General features: G+C 41.7%; 1 protein-coding gene across 1 annotated transcript in view; it reads right to left on the bottom strand.

Moving 5' to 3' along the window:
* LOC131949326 (uncharacterized) overlaps positions 1 to 19239 on the bottom strand; it is a 48414-nt gene that overhangs the window by 13055 nt on the left and 16120 nt on the right. Inside the window, exon 2 of the mRNA XM_059311165.1 lies at positions 10007 to 12175. Within this exon, the coding sequence (XP_059167148.1) occupies positions 10007 to 12155 (2149 nt within the window). The 5' untranslated portion in view covers positions 12156 to 12175. The remainder of the gene's footprint in view (positions 1 to 10006; positions 12176 to 19239) is intronic.

Genomic DNA, 19239 nt, shown 5'->3' with positions numbered 1-19239 from the left:
GATATTGAATATCGTATTTCAGTAATATGTATACGTGTATATATCTATATATAAATACAAATACACAACTTTATATATATATATATATATATATATATATATATATATATATATATATATATATATATATATATATATATATATATATAACCACTATTTTAAATGGTATTTACAAACTAAACAAAGAGCTGACTGCACATAAATAAATACAAAAACCTTGGCTTTTACCCAACGTTTAAAATTAAATTGACGTTTCTATGTGCAAAGAGCCAACGGCATAATCACTGACTGTCTGTGTTGTACAAAATAGGCCAATTTTTTTCCCTGCCGTAAAACCAGCGAGTAAGATCTATACACGTGGTAGAAAGTAAAAGAAGCAACGCTCTACAAAAACAACTGTACCAACCTTGTGACCACCCCACACAATAAAGATCTATACACGTGGTAGAAAGTAAAAGAAGCAACGCTCTACAAAAACAACTGTACCAAGTTTGTGACCACCCCACACAATACAAAGATCTATACACGTGGTAGAAAGTAAAAGAAGCAACGCTCTACAAAAACAACTGTACCAAGCTTGAGACCACCCCACACAATAAAGATCTATACACGTGGTAGAAAGTAAAAGAAGCAGCGCTCTACAAAAACAACTGTACCAAGCTTGTGACCACCACACACAATAAAGATCTATACACGTGGTAGAAAGTAAAAGAAGCAACGCTCTACAAAAACAACTGTACCAAGCTTGTGACCACACAATAAAGATCTATACACGTGGTAGAAAGTAAAAGAAGCAACGCTCTACAAAAACAACTGTACCAAGCTTGTGACCACACAATAAAGATCTATACACGTGGTAGAAAGTAAAAGAAGCAACGCTCTACAAAAACAACTGTACCAAGCTTGCGACCACCCCACACAATAAAGATCTATACACGTGGTAGAAAGTAAAAGAAGCAACGCTCTACAAAAACAACTGTACCAAGCTTGCGACCACCCCACACAATAAAGATCTATACACGTGGTAGAAAGTAAAAGAAGCAACGCTCTACAAAACAACTACCAATCTTGTGACCACCCCACATAATACAGAGAAAGATCTATACAAGTGGTAGAAAGTAAAAGAAGCAACGCTCTACAAAAACAACTGTACCAAGCTTGTGACCACCCCACACAATAAAGATCTAATAAAGATCTATACACGTGGTAGAAAGTAAAAGAAGCAACGCTCTACAAAAACAACTGTACCAAGCTTGTGACCACCCCACACAATAAAGATCTATACACGTGGTAGAAAGTAAAAGAAGCAACGCTCTACAAAAACAACTGTACCAACCTTGTGACCACCCCACACAATAAAGATCTATACACGTGGTAGAAAGTAAAAGAAGCAACGCTCTACAAAAACAACTGTACCAAGCTTGCGACCACCCCACACAATAAAGATCTATACACGTGGTAGAAAGTAAAAGAAGCAACGCTCTACAAAAACAACTGTACCAAGCTTGCGACCACCCCACACAATAAAGATCTATACACGTGGTAGAAAGTAAAAGAAGCAACGCTCTACAAAAACAACTACCAATCTTGTGACCACCCCACATAATACAGAGAAAGATCTATACAAGTGGTAGAAAGTAAAAGAAGCAACGCTCTACAAAAACAACTGTACCAAGCTTGTGACCACCCCACACAATAAAGATCTAATAAAGATCTATACACGTGGTAGAAAGTAAAAGAAGCAACGCTCTACAAAAACAACTGTACCAAGCTTGTGACCACCCCACACAATAAAGATCTATACACGTGGTAGAAAGTAAAAGAAGCAACGCTCTACAAAAACAACTGTACCAAGCTTGTGACCACCCCACACAATAAAGATCTAATAAAGATCTATACACGTGGTAGAAAGTAAAAGAAGCAACGCTCTACAAAAACAACTGTACCAAGCTTGTGACCACCACACACAATATGCTAGCTGTAGTCGTAGCGTCTAGTGGTAGGGCGTAGCGCTTACTATATGGTAAGTGTGTTGCTGGATGAAGTTTGCTTCTAAAATATTTCGCTGTTTTGTTGTCGACTTCAATGGTTCCATTAACTAGATAATAATACCAGTTGAATGCTTATTAATTAATAGTGAGAATCAAACACAGTTGAGTGATCGCTTTGACAAACCCCCATGCAGAGTACATTAGTATTGAGATAAATTAACATAACGCTGCTGGCCTGAGATATCTATCGGAGACCGGTGGCCCAGAAAACAGTAGTTTGTGTACAGCGAGAAACAGCTGTAGCAGTATAAAATCTGTTGCTAGGTGATGTCATCAAACACCCCCTGGCTACCAGCACGTGGTGTTGAGACCGTAAGGAAGAACAATGTAGTTAGCTAAACAACACTGAGATTTAACAGCCATACCTAGAGATCAACTAGACTGGTCAGGTAACTCTTCCGTTTTACAACGTCGGCCGTGGGATAAGTCTGGTCTGTCAGATAAGTCTGGTCTGTCGGCTGTCTGGTCTGTCGGCTGTCTAGTTTGTCGGATAAGTCTGGTCTGTCGGCTGTCTGGTCTGTCGGCTGTCTAGTTTGTCGGATAAGTCTGGTATGTCGGATAAGTCTGGTCTGTCGGCTGTCTGGTCTGTCGGTTAAGTCTGGTCTGTCGGATGTCTAGTTTGTCGGATAAACAAGTTTAGCAAAATTCACACGAAAGGTGTGATGAGAGAAACGACACTTCTGTAGTTAATAAAAATAATAACCATGCAGAAACAAGAACACAAAACGAAACAATTCTTCATATTCAACGAATATCGTTATCAATCATCTTGTTCAATCTAACAAATTTAACAGCCCAACGTATCGACCGACAGCATAACTTGAAAACTAAAATAGAATTGTGCTACAAGCGCAACTAGTTAGCCATTCCATACATCAGTAACTGCCGACCCCTGCAACTTTCAGTCTCAGTTGCCGAACCCTGCAACTTTCAGTCAAACAGTCACAGACAACTCAAATCTACCAACACAGACAACTCAAATCTACCAACACAGACAACTCAAATCTACCAACACAGACAACTCAAATCTACCAAGAACACACAACTCAAATCTACCAACACAGACAACTCAAATCTACCAAGAACACACAACTCAAATCTACCAAACACAGACAACTCAAATCTACCAACACAGACAACTCAAATCTACCAAGAACACACAACTCAAATCTACCAAGAACACACAACTCAAATATACCAAACACAGACAACTCAAATCTACCAACACACCAAATTGTGTTGTTAGTCACCCGGAAATGTACTACAACCATTCCTAAATATGATGCATTGTAAATCCTGTTTTAAAAAAATAAAGCAAACTCCTTGTTAATTAAAACGCAGATGTCAAAATGTTACTTGTGATGACTTATTAAAATAGTTTTTTCGAATGTTTGTAATTATAAATGAGCACATTTGATTGCTCGACGCATTTAACTTGTATAGAGTAGCTTGGCTGGGGCAGGCAGTTGATACCACGTGAGCTGGCGTAAATGGACTGGATCTAAGAGCACTCCTAGCACAATAGCAGCCACTGAGCCAGACAACAATAGCAACCTATTCAAAATCCATAAATCTTTATTCGACGCACGCTCTTACTGCCGTCGTTACCGTGGCAACGACGCCGCGACATGGAACCTGATTATAATTTAATAGGAGAACTCTGGACGGCTGGTGCTGGTCATGTTTGGACGGCTGGTGCTGGTCATGTTGTTTGGACGGCTGGTGCTGGTCATGTTTGGACGGCTGGGGCTGGTCATGTTGTTTGGACGGCTGGTGCTGGTCATGTTGTTTGGACGGCTGGTGCTGGTCATGTTGTTTGGACGGCTGGTGCTGGTCATGTTTGGACGGCTGGTGCTGGTCATGTTGTTTGGACGGCTGGTGCTGGTCATGTTGTTTGGACGGCTGGTGCTGGTCATGTTTGGACGGCTGGGGCTGGTCATGTTGTTTGGACGGCTGGTGCTGGTCATGTTTGGACGGCTGGTGCTGGCCATGTTGTTTGGACGGTCAGCAACATGCTTGTAAGGTTGGTGGACGGCCAACACCACAGTGCTACTATTTGAGTTTTGTTTTTGTAAGGTTAGAATCGTGTTTTTATGTATAAACTCGGGTCATAGGTCGTGACGTATGTACCCCCCCCCCCATGACACAGTTGTGGTCAAGCATGATGAATACACTTTATAAGTACAAGTGGTGGCACCTCGAAGATTTCGAGAATAAAATGATGGCGCCGATACAACAGGAAAGACAAGACAATCAATCGGACGTGATCGTGATTGAGTGGGAAGTCGAGGCTTTCAGTGATGAGTAATCGATCAAGTGCTTCTCTTGACGTGGGGAGATGCTGACTGATCTCAAGTCACGTGACACACTTGACTGTAAGGTCGTCAGCTACCGACACACATCCGTCACCAAACCACTCACGGCCAGAACACCATTCCGTCACCAAACCACTCACGGCCAGAACACCATTCCGTCACCACACCACTCACGGCCAGAACACCATTCCGTCACCACATCACTCACAGCCAGAACACCATTCCGTCACCACACCACTCACGGCCAGAACACCATTCCGTCACCACACCACTCACGGCCAGAACACCATTCCGTCACCACATCACTCACAGCCAGAACACCATTCCGTCACCACACCACTCACGGCCAGAACACCATTCCGTCACCACACCACTCACAGCCAGAACACCATTCCGTCACCACACCACTCACGGCCAGAACACCATTCCGTCACCACACCACTCACGGCCAGAACACCATTCCGTCACCACACCACTCACGGCCAGAACACCATTCCGTCACCACACCACTCACGGCCAGAACACCATTCCGTCACCACACCACTCACGTCCAGAACACCATTCCGTCACCACACCACTCACGGCCAGAACACCATTCCGTCACCACACCACTCACGGCCAGAACACCATTCCGTCACCACACCACTCACGGCCAGAACATCATTCCGTCACCACACCACTCACGGCCAGAACACCATTCCGTCACCACACCACTCACAGCCAGAACACCATTCCGTCACCATACCACTCACGGCCAGAACACCATTCCGTCACCACAACACCTTAACGACATCTAACTGTGGACCCAAAGATAGAAATATGGTCCATAGACTCATTTATGTGTGTGGTGGACAGCTGATGGATTCGTTGCGTGGAATATCCTTGGTATGATTGTAGGTAACTCTGGTAACACATTACATGATTGTAGGTAACATATTATGAGATTGTAGGCAACATAAAAGTAACCTAGGTAACGTAGTCGGGACAATCTTACATCAACACAGTGACCTAGGTAACGTAGTCGGGACAATCTTACATCAACACAGTGACCTAGGTAACGTAGTCGGGACAATCTTACATCAACACAGTGACCTAGGTAACGTAGTCGGGACATCTTACATCAACACAGTGACCTAGGTAACGTAGTCGGGACAATCTTACATCAACACAGTGACCTACGTAACGTAGTCGGGACAATCTTACATCAACACAGTGACCTAGGTAACGTAGTCGGGACAATCTTACATCAACACATTGACCTACGTAACGTAGTCGGGACAATCTTACATCAACACAGTGACCTAGGTAACGTAGTCGGGACAATCTTACATCAACACAATGACCTAGGTAACGTAGTCGGGACAATCTTACATCAACACAATGACCTAGGTAACGTAGTCGGGACAATCTTACATCAACACAGTGACCTAGGTAACGTAGTCGGGACAATCTTACATCAACACAATGACCTAGGTAACGTAGTCGGAGCAATCTTTATATCAACACAGTGACCTAGGTAACGTAGTCGGGACAATCTTACATCAACACAGTGACCTAGGTAACGTAGTCGGGACAATCTTACATCAACACAATGACCTAGGTAACGTAGTCGGGACATCTTACATCAACACAGTGACCTAGGTAACGTAGTCGGGACAATCTTACATCAACACAGTGACCTAGGTAACGTAGTCGGGACAATCTTACATCAACACAGTGACCTACGTAACGTAGTCGGGACAATCTTTATATCAACACAATGACCTACGTAACGTAGTCGGGACAATCTTATATCAACACAATGACCTAGGTAACGTAGTCGGGACAATCTTTATATCAACACAGTGACCTACGTAACGTAGTAGGCAGAACAAACCAAAATAATTCGGGTGGGGGGGGGGGTATTAATTGAAGCCGTCTGTACATTTTATTCCATCTCACCGAAGATGGTCCAATGGTTAATTACGGTTTATTAATAATTGATATGACCTTGAACGGTTGAGGCTAAAAATGGAAGTAACGCGCTAGTTTTTTTTAAAAAAAAATTAATTAGTTCTTGATTCCATGAAATCTGATAAGTTTGAAAAGACCGTCGCTCAGGGTTGTAAACAAAGGAAAGAGGTAAGGACCGGATAGTCATATAGAGAGACTCGCTGGCTCCCAGCAATACAAGATTTCACGTGTAAACCATGCGACACACGTATGGCATCAAGAAACTAATTGGGTGATATATTGATGAGAAAAATAAATCAACACTGCCAAATGTGTCAGTCTGTCAAGTATCTCAGAAAAGGCTGTACACGCTGGATGTGTCTGAGGGTATATATATATATATATATATATATATATATATATATATATATATATATATATATATATATATATATTAGTATATAAAGTATTAAAGTCTTCCCAAGAAGAGAAAACTATGTTGTGTACCGGTGACTTGGTATAGATGGCTTCACGTGTCATGCTATTATATGAGGCAGAGAAGTTGTATGTGGTACAGCTGTGGTGTGACATACTAGCATAACTGCTGTTCATTCACCGTGAACTCTAGGGACTCAACCATGCGAGAAATGTGTAGAAACAGGTAGGTTCTAGATTAGACGTCGATTGTTTCGATACAGATTGATTTGATAGCCGTTACACACACACACACACTATATATATATATATATATATATATATATATATATATATATATATATATATATATATATATATATATATATATATATTGTGGCGAGACTTTTACTCTAGAAATATAAACTAGGAGAGGGATGGAATGGTAGGGATTTAAAGAATGAAAAAATTCCGTCTATTTATACGCCGACGTGTGTAGCACATTCACTGTATTTACACGCCGGCCTAGACCTACATAAAAAAAACTCATAACCAAATCTATATGTGCGCATGTTTGCTATAGGTTGTCCAACTAGATGTCGGCTCTAGGCCCTAGGACAATACGTCAATTACTTGAATGTCATGTCACTCACCCGTATTTTTTTTTTTACATACAGCTGAATTGTACTTTTACGGCCAATTATCAATTTATCGATATCTATATAGTGAGGCAAAGTTTACAGGTATGTTGTGATGTAAGTAAACATACAGGTTCTTAAAGTGACGATCTGTGGGGTGCTATCTTCTCCTTCTTGGTTCTTAATTGTAATGTTCGGAGGGATTTCGTCCAACACAGTTAAGTATTACGTGTCAACTTGTTATGCGTCATACAGGCCGGTGACTCCGATTTCAGGCTGCTTTTCTGGATCTGCTTCAATTGCCACCCAGGAACAAACTACAAGGCAGCAGTTTTTTATTATGGAGTTTTCTCTCGTAGATGAGTGGCTGTCTTCAGCTATCGAGCATTATCTGCCCGGGGGTTCGAACTCGGGACTTAGACCATGAGCTGTACCGGCCCGACCAGGCCAACCTCTAAATTGATATTTGTTCTGAGTGTATGGGAAGTGTGTGTGTGTGTGGGGGGGGGGGTGTCAGTAAGTAAAGGTGCTAAAAGAGATAATTTTTTTTAGACCAACAGCTATCAAGTTGGTGCTCCATAATAAATATACCATAATTGGCTGAAGTAACAAATATACACATGATTGGCTAATGTAAATACACTAATAACTGACAAATGTAACAAATATACCAGTGATTGATTAAAGTATCAAATACACCAGTGACTGACTAACAAATATATCAATGATTATCTAATGTAAATACACTAATAACTGACTAATGTAACAAATACACCAGAGACTGACTAACAAATATATCAATGATTGGCTAATGTAACAATTACACCTGATTCAAGTGTCTAGATATAAGCAGAATTAATTCAGGCAGGATGTAAAAAATTTTTTTTAGTTGAAACAGCCAAAATTATGTAGGTCACAGAATGTGCTGTGAAGGATATGTCAACATATGATGGTGGTTGTGTCTACATAAGGATATGCCAACATATGATGGTGGTTGTGTCTACATAAGGATATGTCAACATATGGTGGTGGTTGTGTCTACATAAGGATATGTCAACATATGATGGTGGTTGTGTCTACATAAGGATATGTCAACATATGATGGTGGTTGTGTCTACATAAGGATATGTCAACATATGATGGTGGTTGTGTCTACATAAGGATATGTCAACATATGATGGTGGTTATGTGAAGGATATGTCAACATATGATGGTGGTTGTGTCTACATAAGGATATGTCAACATATGGTGGTGGTTGTGTCTACATAAGGATATGTCAACATATGATGGTGGTTGTGTCTACATAAGGATATGTCAACATATGATGGTGGTTATGTGAAGGATATGTCAACATACGATGGTGGTTGTGTCTACATAAGGATATGCCAACATATGATGGTGGTTGTGTCTACATAAGGATATGTCAACATATGGTGGTGGTTGTGTCTACATAAGGATATGTCAACATATGATGGTGGTTGTGTCTACATAAGGATATGTCAACATATGATGGTGGTTGTGTCTACATAAGGATATGTTAACATATGATGGTGGTTGTGTCTACATAAGGATATGTCAACATATGATGGTGGTTATGTGAAGGATATGTCAACATACGATGGTGGTTGTGTCTACATAAGGATATGTCAACATACGATGGTGGTTGTGTCTACATAAGGATATGTCAACATACGATGGTGGTTGTGTCTACATAAGGATATGTCAACATACGATGGTGGTTGTGTCTACATAAGGATATGTTAACATATGATGGTGGTTGTGTCTACATAAGGATATGTCAACATATGATGGTGGTTGTGTCTACATAAGGATATGTCAACATATGATGGTGGTTATGTGAAGGATATGTCAACATACGATGGTGGTTGTGTCTACATAAGGATATGTTAACATATGATGGTGGTTGTGTCTACATAAGGATATGTCAACATACGATGGTGGTTGTGTCTACATAAGGATATGTCAACATATTATAATGGTTCTACATAAGGATATGTAGAAAATATCTGATGGTGGTTACAAACATATGATAAAATTGCATCCAGTCTTAAACAATTTGTTATTTTATCCAAGGTTACATATAAGCTATGTGTACTGGTATATCAGTTTGTCCCAAGAATTCATGTACATGTAAGCTATGGTCACATAGGCATGAAATCATGAATGGTACACAGCAATAACACACTGAAGAAGTATTTTAAACACATGTGACCTACACTCTAAGCAAGGTGGATAAGGGGAGGTAACGCTTATTTGGTGGAGTATGTTAGATGTATTACAAGGGGAGGTAATTCTTATATTGACATTATGTTAAATCTATAACAATAGAAGTTACATAGGATTATTTTAAATCTATTAAAATGGGAGGTAATGCTTATGTTGGCAGATTATGGTAAATCTATAACAACAGGAGTTATGTAGACAGATTATGTTAGATCTATAGTAACAGTGGGCGTTGATGCATTTGTTGGCTTGTTGGTTGGATCTATAACAAAGGGAGGTAATACTCATGTTATCAGATTATGTTACATCTGTAACAAAAAGAGTTGAGAGCTAATGCTCAGGTTGGCAAATTAGGTTCGTGTCTATGAGTAAATAGATGTTGGGGTGAACTAGCCAACAAGAAAAGACTTACTGTGAGCAGGCTGAGACAGGCTGGTATAAACTCTCTTCCTGAAAGGTCCAGGCGCTGGCTTGCTGCTATCCAGGGCTGACATGTCAGGGGGACTCACATTTTTATCCTCCCCCACCGGCGGGGGTGACTGGAAGTTTTTGATGTGACTTAAATAAATATTTTTTGTGTCCGAGCCTTCAAACCCGTAGATGCCCAGAAGCTCGTTCATGGTGTTGTGTGCGAAGTCCACAAGGCCTTTAGTGTCTGGGGTATCAGTGGGAGGGCTATCTGACTCAACAGGAGGACTGAGAGGACCCTCTGAGAGAAGGTGAGCGGTGAGGGAACTTTCTGTCTGAGGATGAGCAGTTGTCTTGTCAGAGATGGTCTGACCTTCAAGGTTGCCGCTGCTTGAGTTTAGGTGAGCTTTAGACTGGAGGAATTCATCCACACTTTCTGGTGTATTCATGCTGAGGTTGGGGTCTTGTGGGGAGGGTGTAGGGCAGGTCAGGTGACCTTCTGTCCCAGGGGTCTCACCTGTCTGAGGCTCACACCTGTTGGTGCCATCAGACTGCGGGCTGTAGATGATTGTTTCTTCATCTGCTGCTGGTGTTAAGACAGTTAAGTCTGGCCCCAGGACTGGACTCTGGAACTGCTTCACAGCCACCTGTCTCTGGGGCTTGGTTGCCTTGCGACTCTTCCTTCTCCCCGGGGCCAGAGCTGCAGCTGCTGGTGGTTCCAGGCTGGACAGGGAGTTGGTGCCAGACTGGGCCTCATTTGGGGTGGGGGATTTACACAGTCTAGAGGGGGACCCAGACGGTCTAGAGGGGGACCCAGATGGTCTAGAGGGGGACCCAGATGGTCTAGAGGGTGACCCACATGGTGTAGGGGGGGACCCACACAGTCTAGACGGTGAGCCACAGACATAAGGGGTGACAGTATCACAAACTAGGGGACACACAGAGCCAGGAAATGAGAAATCTATTGCATCCTTCTCCTCTATATTTTGAGGCTCTGAACAGCTTGCTAGAGAAATAGGTTGTTCGACATCTTTGACGTCTTTAGAACATCCTAGAACAAATTTTGGTTCAAGGCTCTCCGGGGAATTTTCTAGAGAAAACTTTTGGTCTGAAAAATTAAAAGCCTCGTTGAAAATGTTGTTCAAGTTTTGAGCTACCTCTGTCTCAATGTTGTCAGCGTTGTCACAGTCAAAGCCAGATGTCAAATTCTCTATCAGTTGGCTGGATGACACGTGGACACTGGTCAGTGGTGAGAGGGTTAAAGTTGATGTTGGTTCATTATCAAACACAGGTGTTTTACTAAAGGTGTTAGTGTCACCAGCGGGGGTGGCTGGAGAAGGAAAGGTGGCGCCATGGACAGCCCCACTGTCTGTAATATCAGGATGGTTTTCTGGGGGTGGGGTCCCGTCAGCTGGTGGACTTAAGGTGGATTTCAGGTGTAAAGACGGTCCTGGGTGAAGACCTGAGGAGGTCAATAGGTCAACTGGTGCCAGGTGTTTTGTCTGGTCACTGACCTCAGCAAGGGTGTGTGGCAGAGTGTCAGTCAGCTCAAAGCTGCTGGGAATGTTGCTGTTGCTGTTGGTGTTGCTGTTGGTGTTGCTGTTGGTGTTGCTGTTGGTGTTGCTGCTGCTTACTGGTGGGTCAGCTATCCTGCAGACAGGCGGGTCAGCAGTGGTACAGACAGACGGGTCACCTGTGCTAAAGACAGGCGGGTCACCTGTGCTACAGACAGGCGGGTCAGCAGTGGTACAGACAGGCGGGTCAGACGTTGTGGATGAGACAATGGAATCAGTTGTTGTAGAGTCAGCAGTCTGAACTGTTGCAGCAACGCCGTTGTAGTCTGTAGCCTCGACATTGTTGTTGTTGTTTTTGGGGATACTACTGTCACTTTTGGTCATGTGATGCACCACCGCGCTGTTGGCTGTGAGAGGGGAGACAATGCCAGCTTGAGCCTGGAGTTCATCAGCCAGGCTGCTGGCATTAGGAGAGTTGAGCCCATGGGCAGGGGGGTAGTGCTGCCCTCTCTTGGCCTGACTGCTGCCCCTCCAGACATCAGGCTCGTCCTTCTTCAGGCGTGTGTCCTTCTGGAACTGCTGGGAGGACTTGAGACGAGCACAGATGGCATCAAGTTTTCCCATGGAGAAAGTTGCCATCCCATCACACTGTCAATACTCTGTGGGGAAACACAAGCAGTGGGTTAGAACCAACAGTTTTCTTAGCAGCTAGCTACAGCTAGAGGCTATGGCTTACAGCTAGTTGTTATGGCTTACAGCTAGTTGCTATGGCTTACAGCTAGTTGCTAAAGCCTACAGCTAGAGGCTATGGCTTACAGCTAATATCTATGACTTGACTAATAACCAGTGGCTAGAAACAATGGCTTACAGCTAGTTTCTATGGCTTACAGCTAGTTGCTATGGCTTACAGCTAGTTGCTATGGCTTACAGCTAGTATTTATGACTTACAACCAGTGGCTAGGCTCCCAGCTAGTTGCTAAAGCCTACAGCTAGAGACTATGGCTTACAGCTAGTTGCTATGGCTTAAAGCTAAGCCTATGGCTTACAACTAATGGTTATGACTTTCAGCTAGAGGCTATGCACTAAAAACACTGACTGCTAAATAATCACACAAATTGTTATAAAAAGTTAGGAAAACCAGTATTTACAAACTATTCAATGTTTGCCAGGCTTGAACTCATAACAAATTCCTGTGATAACTCTAAACAAAGTACACACCAAGCACACAAAATACAACACTTGTCAACTCAAGTCTACACCATCAAACCAAATAAAATGTTGAAAAATGAAGAAATAAGATAAAAATAACAAGATATAAAAATAGCTGAGATAATGCTTACTTTATTGTATAAATGTAGGCTTGCCTAGATAACACATGATTTAGGGCCAGTCAAGTGAAAAACTAAAAACCAGATAACCAAGTTATATACTAATATCTTCAAATGCCCCAAAACTACTTTAGCTGGGCTAAAGTACAGCAGGGCTGAGAAAACTAGAAAAAAGTTACAATTACAACAGCCCTTGTTGCAAGCCTGTAGGCAATGAATGTTTGTTGTGTTTATGTCAGATAAGAGACCAGGCATTTTATGTGCTAATAAGTAGAGCAGCAGTTTATCCAAGAGGCTGCTGGTACACCTATGGTGGACGGCGTATGGTGGACGTATTGTCAACATTTTTTTTCTCTCTATACACCCTCATGTTGGTTAAATAGTGGTGGACAGAACAATTTAGTGGGTATAGCATTAGAGTGGACAGAACAATTTAGTGGGTATAGCAATTGAGTGGACAGAACAATTTAGTGGGTATAGCAATTGAGTGGACAGAACAATTTTGTGGGTAAATACACTGTGAACAGTATAATATATTGAGGGTAGGGAAATATAGAGTGAGCATGGCAGTATATAGTAGACATGACAGTATATAGGGTGGCATGATAGAACATATGTTAACTAACCCAAAATTCTTAAGTGGAGGTCTCCATATATCATGTGTATGTAAGCATGTCTTAATTAACCAGCTAAACATGCCCAGACATCACATCATGTGTGAACAATTTTCTGCTGCATTAGGTGTTTTAATACCATGTTATAGGCCTGATACAGTACTTTATGCTGCATTAGGTGTTTTAATACAATATTATAGGCCTGATATAGCACTTTATGCTGCATTAGGTGTTTTAATACCACATTATAGGCCTGATACAGCACTTTATGCTGCATTAGGTGTTTTAATACAATGTTATAGGCCTAATACAGCACTTGATGCAGCTAGATGTCATATGCCTGGTCTAGTATGCTGGATGTCATATGCCTGATTTAGCTGTATACTGGATGTCATATGCCTGATTTAGTTGAATGCTGAATGACATGTTAGTCTAATAAAGTAATATAAATGGTCTAGTTTTAAATTCCTATACTATTTTATCCTGATCAAGTTTTAAAAATAAGCCATGCCAAAGACAGGTTTTTATCAACATAAAAATATCCAAACAATCCCAGACTAAATGAACACATTGAATGCAACGTTTAATTAGTTTTGTTATAATGAAAACAAACTTGTGCATCAAAAATGATAGCACAACACAGTTTTCTGTTCAGTCAGTGCTTGTGAGTGAAATTATCTCCCATTATTTAAAGGTTAACACTTTTTGTGTGTATCTATCAATTACAGGAAGTCATTAAAATATGTTTATTTTGTAGACTTTACAAACAGTGTAGTTGATGACAGGCAGGATTGTTTTTCTAGCTGTTGTTGAGTGTTGCACAGGCCAGCAACTAGAGGCATTCAGTGAGTGCCATAGGGGGTAGCATAGTGCAGACTTGGTGTATAGGCTAGGGTTGGGGGAGCAGGTCAGTACCATAGGGGGTAGCATAGTGCAGACTTGGTGTATAGGCTGGGAGTGGGGGCGGGGGGGGGGGGGAAGCAGGTGAGTGCCATAGTATTCATCACTAAATTCATCACTACCACCAGTCCCAGCCATTAAGGACCACCAGTCCTAGCCATTAAGGAGCACCAGTCCCAGCCATTAAGGAGCACCAGCCATTAAGGAGCACCAGTCCCAGCCATTAAGGACCACCAGCCATTAAGGAGCACCAGTCCCAGCCATTAAGGAGCACCAGTCCCAGCCATTAAGGACCACCAGTCCTAGCCATGAAGGAGCACCAGCCATTAAGGAGCACCAGCCATTAAGGAGCACCAGCCATTAAGGAGCACCAGCCATTAAGGAGCACCAGTCCCAGCCATTAAGGAGCACCAGCCATTAAGGAGCACCAGTCATTAAGGAGCACCAGCCATTAAGGAGCACCAGCCATTAAGGAGCACCAGCCATTAAGGAGCACCAGCCATTAAGGAGCACCAGCCATTAAGGAGCACCAGTCCCAGCCATTAAGGAGCACCAGCCATTAAGGAGCACCAGTCCCAGCCATTAAGGAGCACCAGCCATTAAGGAGCACCAGTCCTAGCCATGAAGGAGCACCAGCCATTAAGGAGCACCAGCCATTAAGGAGCACCAGTCCCAGCCATTAAGGAGCACCAGTCCCAGCCATTAAGGAGCACCAGCCATTAAGGAGCACCAGTCCCAGCCATTAAGGAGCACCAGTCCCAGCCATTAAGGAGCACCAGTCCTAGCCATTAAGGAGCACCAGTCCCAGCCATGAAGGAGCACCAGCCATGAAGGAGCACCAGCCATTAAGGAGCACCAGTCCCAGCCATTAAGGAACACCAGTCATTAAGGAGCACCAGCCATTAAGGAGCACCAGTCATTAAGGAGCACCAGCCATTAAGGAGCACCAGTCATTAAGGAGCACCAGCCATTAAGGAGCACCAGCCATTAAGGAGCACCAGCCATTAAGGAGCACCAGCCATTAAGGAGCACCAGCTATTAAGGAGCACCAGTCCCAGCCATTAAGGAGCACCAGTCCCAGCCATTAAGGAGCACCAGTCATTAAGGAGCACCAGCCATTAAGGAGCACCAGCCATTAAGGAGCACCAGCTATTAAGGAGCACCAGTCCCAGCCATTAAGGAGCACCAGTCCCAGCCATTAAGGAGCACCAGCCATTAAGAAGCACCAGTCCCAGCCATTAAGGAGCACCAGCTATTAAGGAGCATCCTTCTCCCCTGATCTAACCCCAGGATACAGTATCATGCAGCTCGTGTTGTTTTAACCCCATTCATGACATTCCATACTGGCAGTAGGGACACAAATATTTAGCTGTCAGTACCAGTCAGTTGGACACGTTGTTTTGTTTCAATCAAGTCATGCTCTCCTTCCATCCCAATCTTCTCTCTCGTTTTGTTTCAATCAAGTCATGCTCTCCTTCCATCCCAATCTTCTCTCTCGTTTTTTTCTATCAAGTCATGCTCTCCTTCCACCCCAATCTTCTCTCTCGTTTTGTTTCAATCAAGTCATGCTCTCCTTCCATCCCAATCTTCTCTCTCGTTTTGTTTCAATCAAGTCATGCTCTCCTTCCATCCCAATCTTCTCTCTCGTTTTGTTTCAATCAAGTCATGCTCTCCTTCCATCCCAACCTTCTCTCTCGTTTTGTTTCAATCAAGTCATGCTCTCCTTCCATCCCAATCTTCTCTCTCGTTTTGTTTCAATCAAGTCATGCTCTCCTTCCATCCCAACCTTCTCTCTCGTTTTGTTTCAATCAAGTCATGCTCTCCTTCCATCCCAACCTTCTCTCTCGTACTTATATGCATTACAACTCATGAAAGCTAATCAGCTGTCTGAGTGAGAACTTATTCAAGTTTTGTCACGACGAGTGAAGATGGCTCATACATATATAATTTCCCATCCGCCTAACTAAACTGTATTTAAATATAGTAATAATAAAGGAGTGACAAAACGGATATTTTTACTGTCTCCCCACCAGCCCCCGCCAAAAGAAGGTATTTATTTCAGTTCAACACACAACACCATCCTAGTTTAATAGTCTAGCTAGGCCTATCGTTTCTAAAAAAAAAAAGCTAATTATAGCGGCTGCTATTTAACACTAGTTATACTCTTAATAATTTTAATATGGACAAGGAAGATGTCCATTGTCTTCCCCTGAAATAATAGAGTCGTTCCCCTTGGTATTCAAAGATGAGCTCCCCTAGTTATGATCATAATCCCTTCTTTCGAAACCTTGTCATAATCGCTTATTTTTACATTATCAATCTAAATAATTGTGAAGTGTGTGATGTTAAACATGTACACACACCTACATACATACACAGATACATTTATATACATACATACATACATACATACATACATATATATATATTTAATGTATACAATTATATATATATATATATAGGCCTATATATATATATATATATATATATATATATATATATATATATATATATATATATATATATATATATATATTATGTATAGCACAACGAGAAAGAATTGTAACACAGTGAATCAGCAGTATAAACACGATAGATAAAAAGCGCTACCTGTATTTTGCCGACTTTTCCAATCAAAACGCCAGCCCAGCCACTGTACGTACACATTAAAACTGCAGCGCTTCACACGGCCGCGTGCTTAATTATAATGTAAAGGGCGAGAGAACGCCGGCACGCACAACACAGCTATCTCCAATTCCAATAATTCGCCGGTAGATCCAGGTCATATTGACTTCATACATCGATATTACTTCATAGAGAGCGAGAGAAAAGGCCTGTATTTATCGCGCCTCAAGTAAAAATATCTAATGTTATAGTAACACGAGCGAGGGGAGTTTTGAAAAAATCAATACTTGAAAATGCGGTAAAGCAATGAAAAGGGCCCAGAACGAAGAAATATGACGGGGTCGGGTTGGACACGCACGAACCTGTTAGCCACCTTGACAAAATATTTTTCTCCTTGGAAGGTTGGGCTTATTTTTTTTTTACCTAAAAATTTGAAATGTTAATAGCGTCAGTCGTAGATTTTATGAGTTTCAACCAAATTGACTAGGCCGAGCCGTGCGAGATAACAATTCATAGCTTTAATTTAAGTGAGGGCAGGGGGAGTCACTGCATATTTAAAGAGTTCATTCCCCCTTGTTTTTAATTGCTTAAGTTGGAGTAAAAAAATGTACTTGAAATTCTGAAAGCTTGAGATATGTTTTAAAACAACACACACAAAGCCGGTGTGTTGGAGGGTATGATTTGTTTTAGGAGACGTTCACACTTTCACCGAGTAAAACTTTCCTGGTTGCCATTGGTTACCAGACTGAAATATTAGCGAGGCCGACATGTGTGCTGGTTAAATGCGTGTATTGTATCTGTGTGACACACCAGTGTAGGTGTATGTACAAAATGTGGCCGTGTGACAACTGTATGTGTGTGACACTATTTGTTTATGTGGCAATAATGTGTGTGTTACACGACTCCATTAGAGAGACAGTGACACATTGATGTAAGCGGCGTGTGTGTGTGTGTGTGCGTGTGTGTGTGCAGAAGGTTGATAAAATCTGGAGAAATCTGATTCTACAGTAACGAAATTAAAAAAAAAAAATCTTTGTATAACTCGGCGTACACAGACTTATCGAAGCAATCAATACAAGCAAGCAAGTCACACGTCTGATTCAAACTACACAGCATACCGTGTGACCAGCCACCAATTTCACAATTTTCACTTACAAATATCCCCAAAAACAATATAATATATCTGTCCCACCCCCCACTTTTCTGTCAACTGACGAGGACAGCAAGGGGTGAATAGCGGCAACCAGCAGATTCGTACAGGCCAGGAAGTGCACACTTAGCGTGGGAAAGTGGGAGGGGATAGAGGCAAAACAATATTTCACGTTCGATATTAAACGCGAACGTGAAATTTTGGAAACGAAGCCTAGTTTTTCATGAATAAAAGAGTGGAAAATGAAGTGAGTTTTTTCCAGGTGAAAATAAATGAATAGAATAACGTTGACGGGTCCGTACCTTATGCTAAAACACGAACATTTCAAATTGGTGAATGCGAATTTACGTTGTCATAGAAAAAATATCAGTGGAGGGGAGGGGGGATAGGGGCATGTTTGAGGGCATGTAAGAATACAGTAGGTTGACATATTTCAAACTTGTGGACAGATTGTTATACTGAAGTAAATACGAGGCAGGGGTTGGGCGGGTAATGTAGTAATTATTATACGAGGTTTGAAAATAAAAGATGGGTTCTTACATACAAAAGTTACTAGGATCATAAATACTAAAACGATAGTCTAGCAATAGAAACAAATTAGCACATTAAAATACAGGACAAACATGGGGAGAGAAAAATACTAATGACCAAACCAGAAGTAATTAGTAAAAAAAAAACAACAACCCAGAAATATAAATTAGGAATGTTAACAACAACAGAAATGTAAACAATCGGTCAAGTCAACAGAAAAAGAGGTTAGAAAAGAAAGATTTAAACACATGTAAACTAGCCACAGTACACCAATGGTGTAGCCTATCTCAGATGACGAATGATACAACACGCTAATCAAAACGGGGGGGGGGGGGGGGGGGTTCAAGCTGGTAGAGAAGGTATCGAACCAAAAGACTGGGATACGATAGATCACTTTATTTGCAATCTTTAATTTGTTTTTAATGGCAGTTTTTAATTTGTTTTTAATTGCAATCCATAATTTTGTATTTACTTGTGATCTTTAATTTATCTTAAATTGCCATCTTTAATTTTTTTTCAATCTTATCTTAAATTTGTACTTAATTGCTTTCTTTAATTCTACTCTGATTTCAGTT

Source organism: Physella acuta, unplaced genomic scaffold (genome assembly GCF_028476545.2).
Source record: "Physella acuta isolate Inbredline_101_S28 unplaced genomic scaffold, ASM2847654v3 ptg000689l, whole genome shotgun sequence".
NCBI lineage: Eukaryota > Metazoa > Mollusca > Gastropoda > Physidae > Physella > Physella acuta.
The sequence above is the reverse complement of the archived record's forward strand: the minus strand, read 5'-3'. Positions and strand labels throughout refer to the sequence as shown.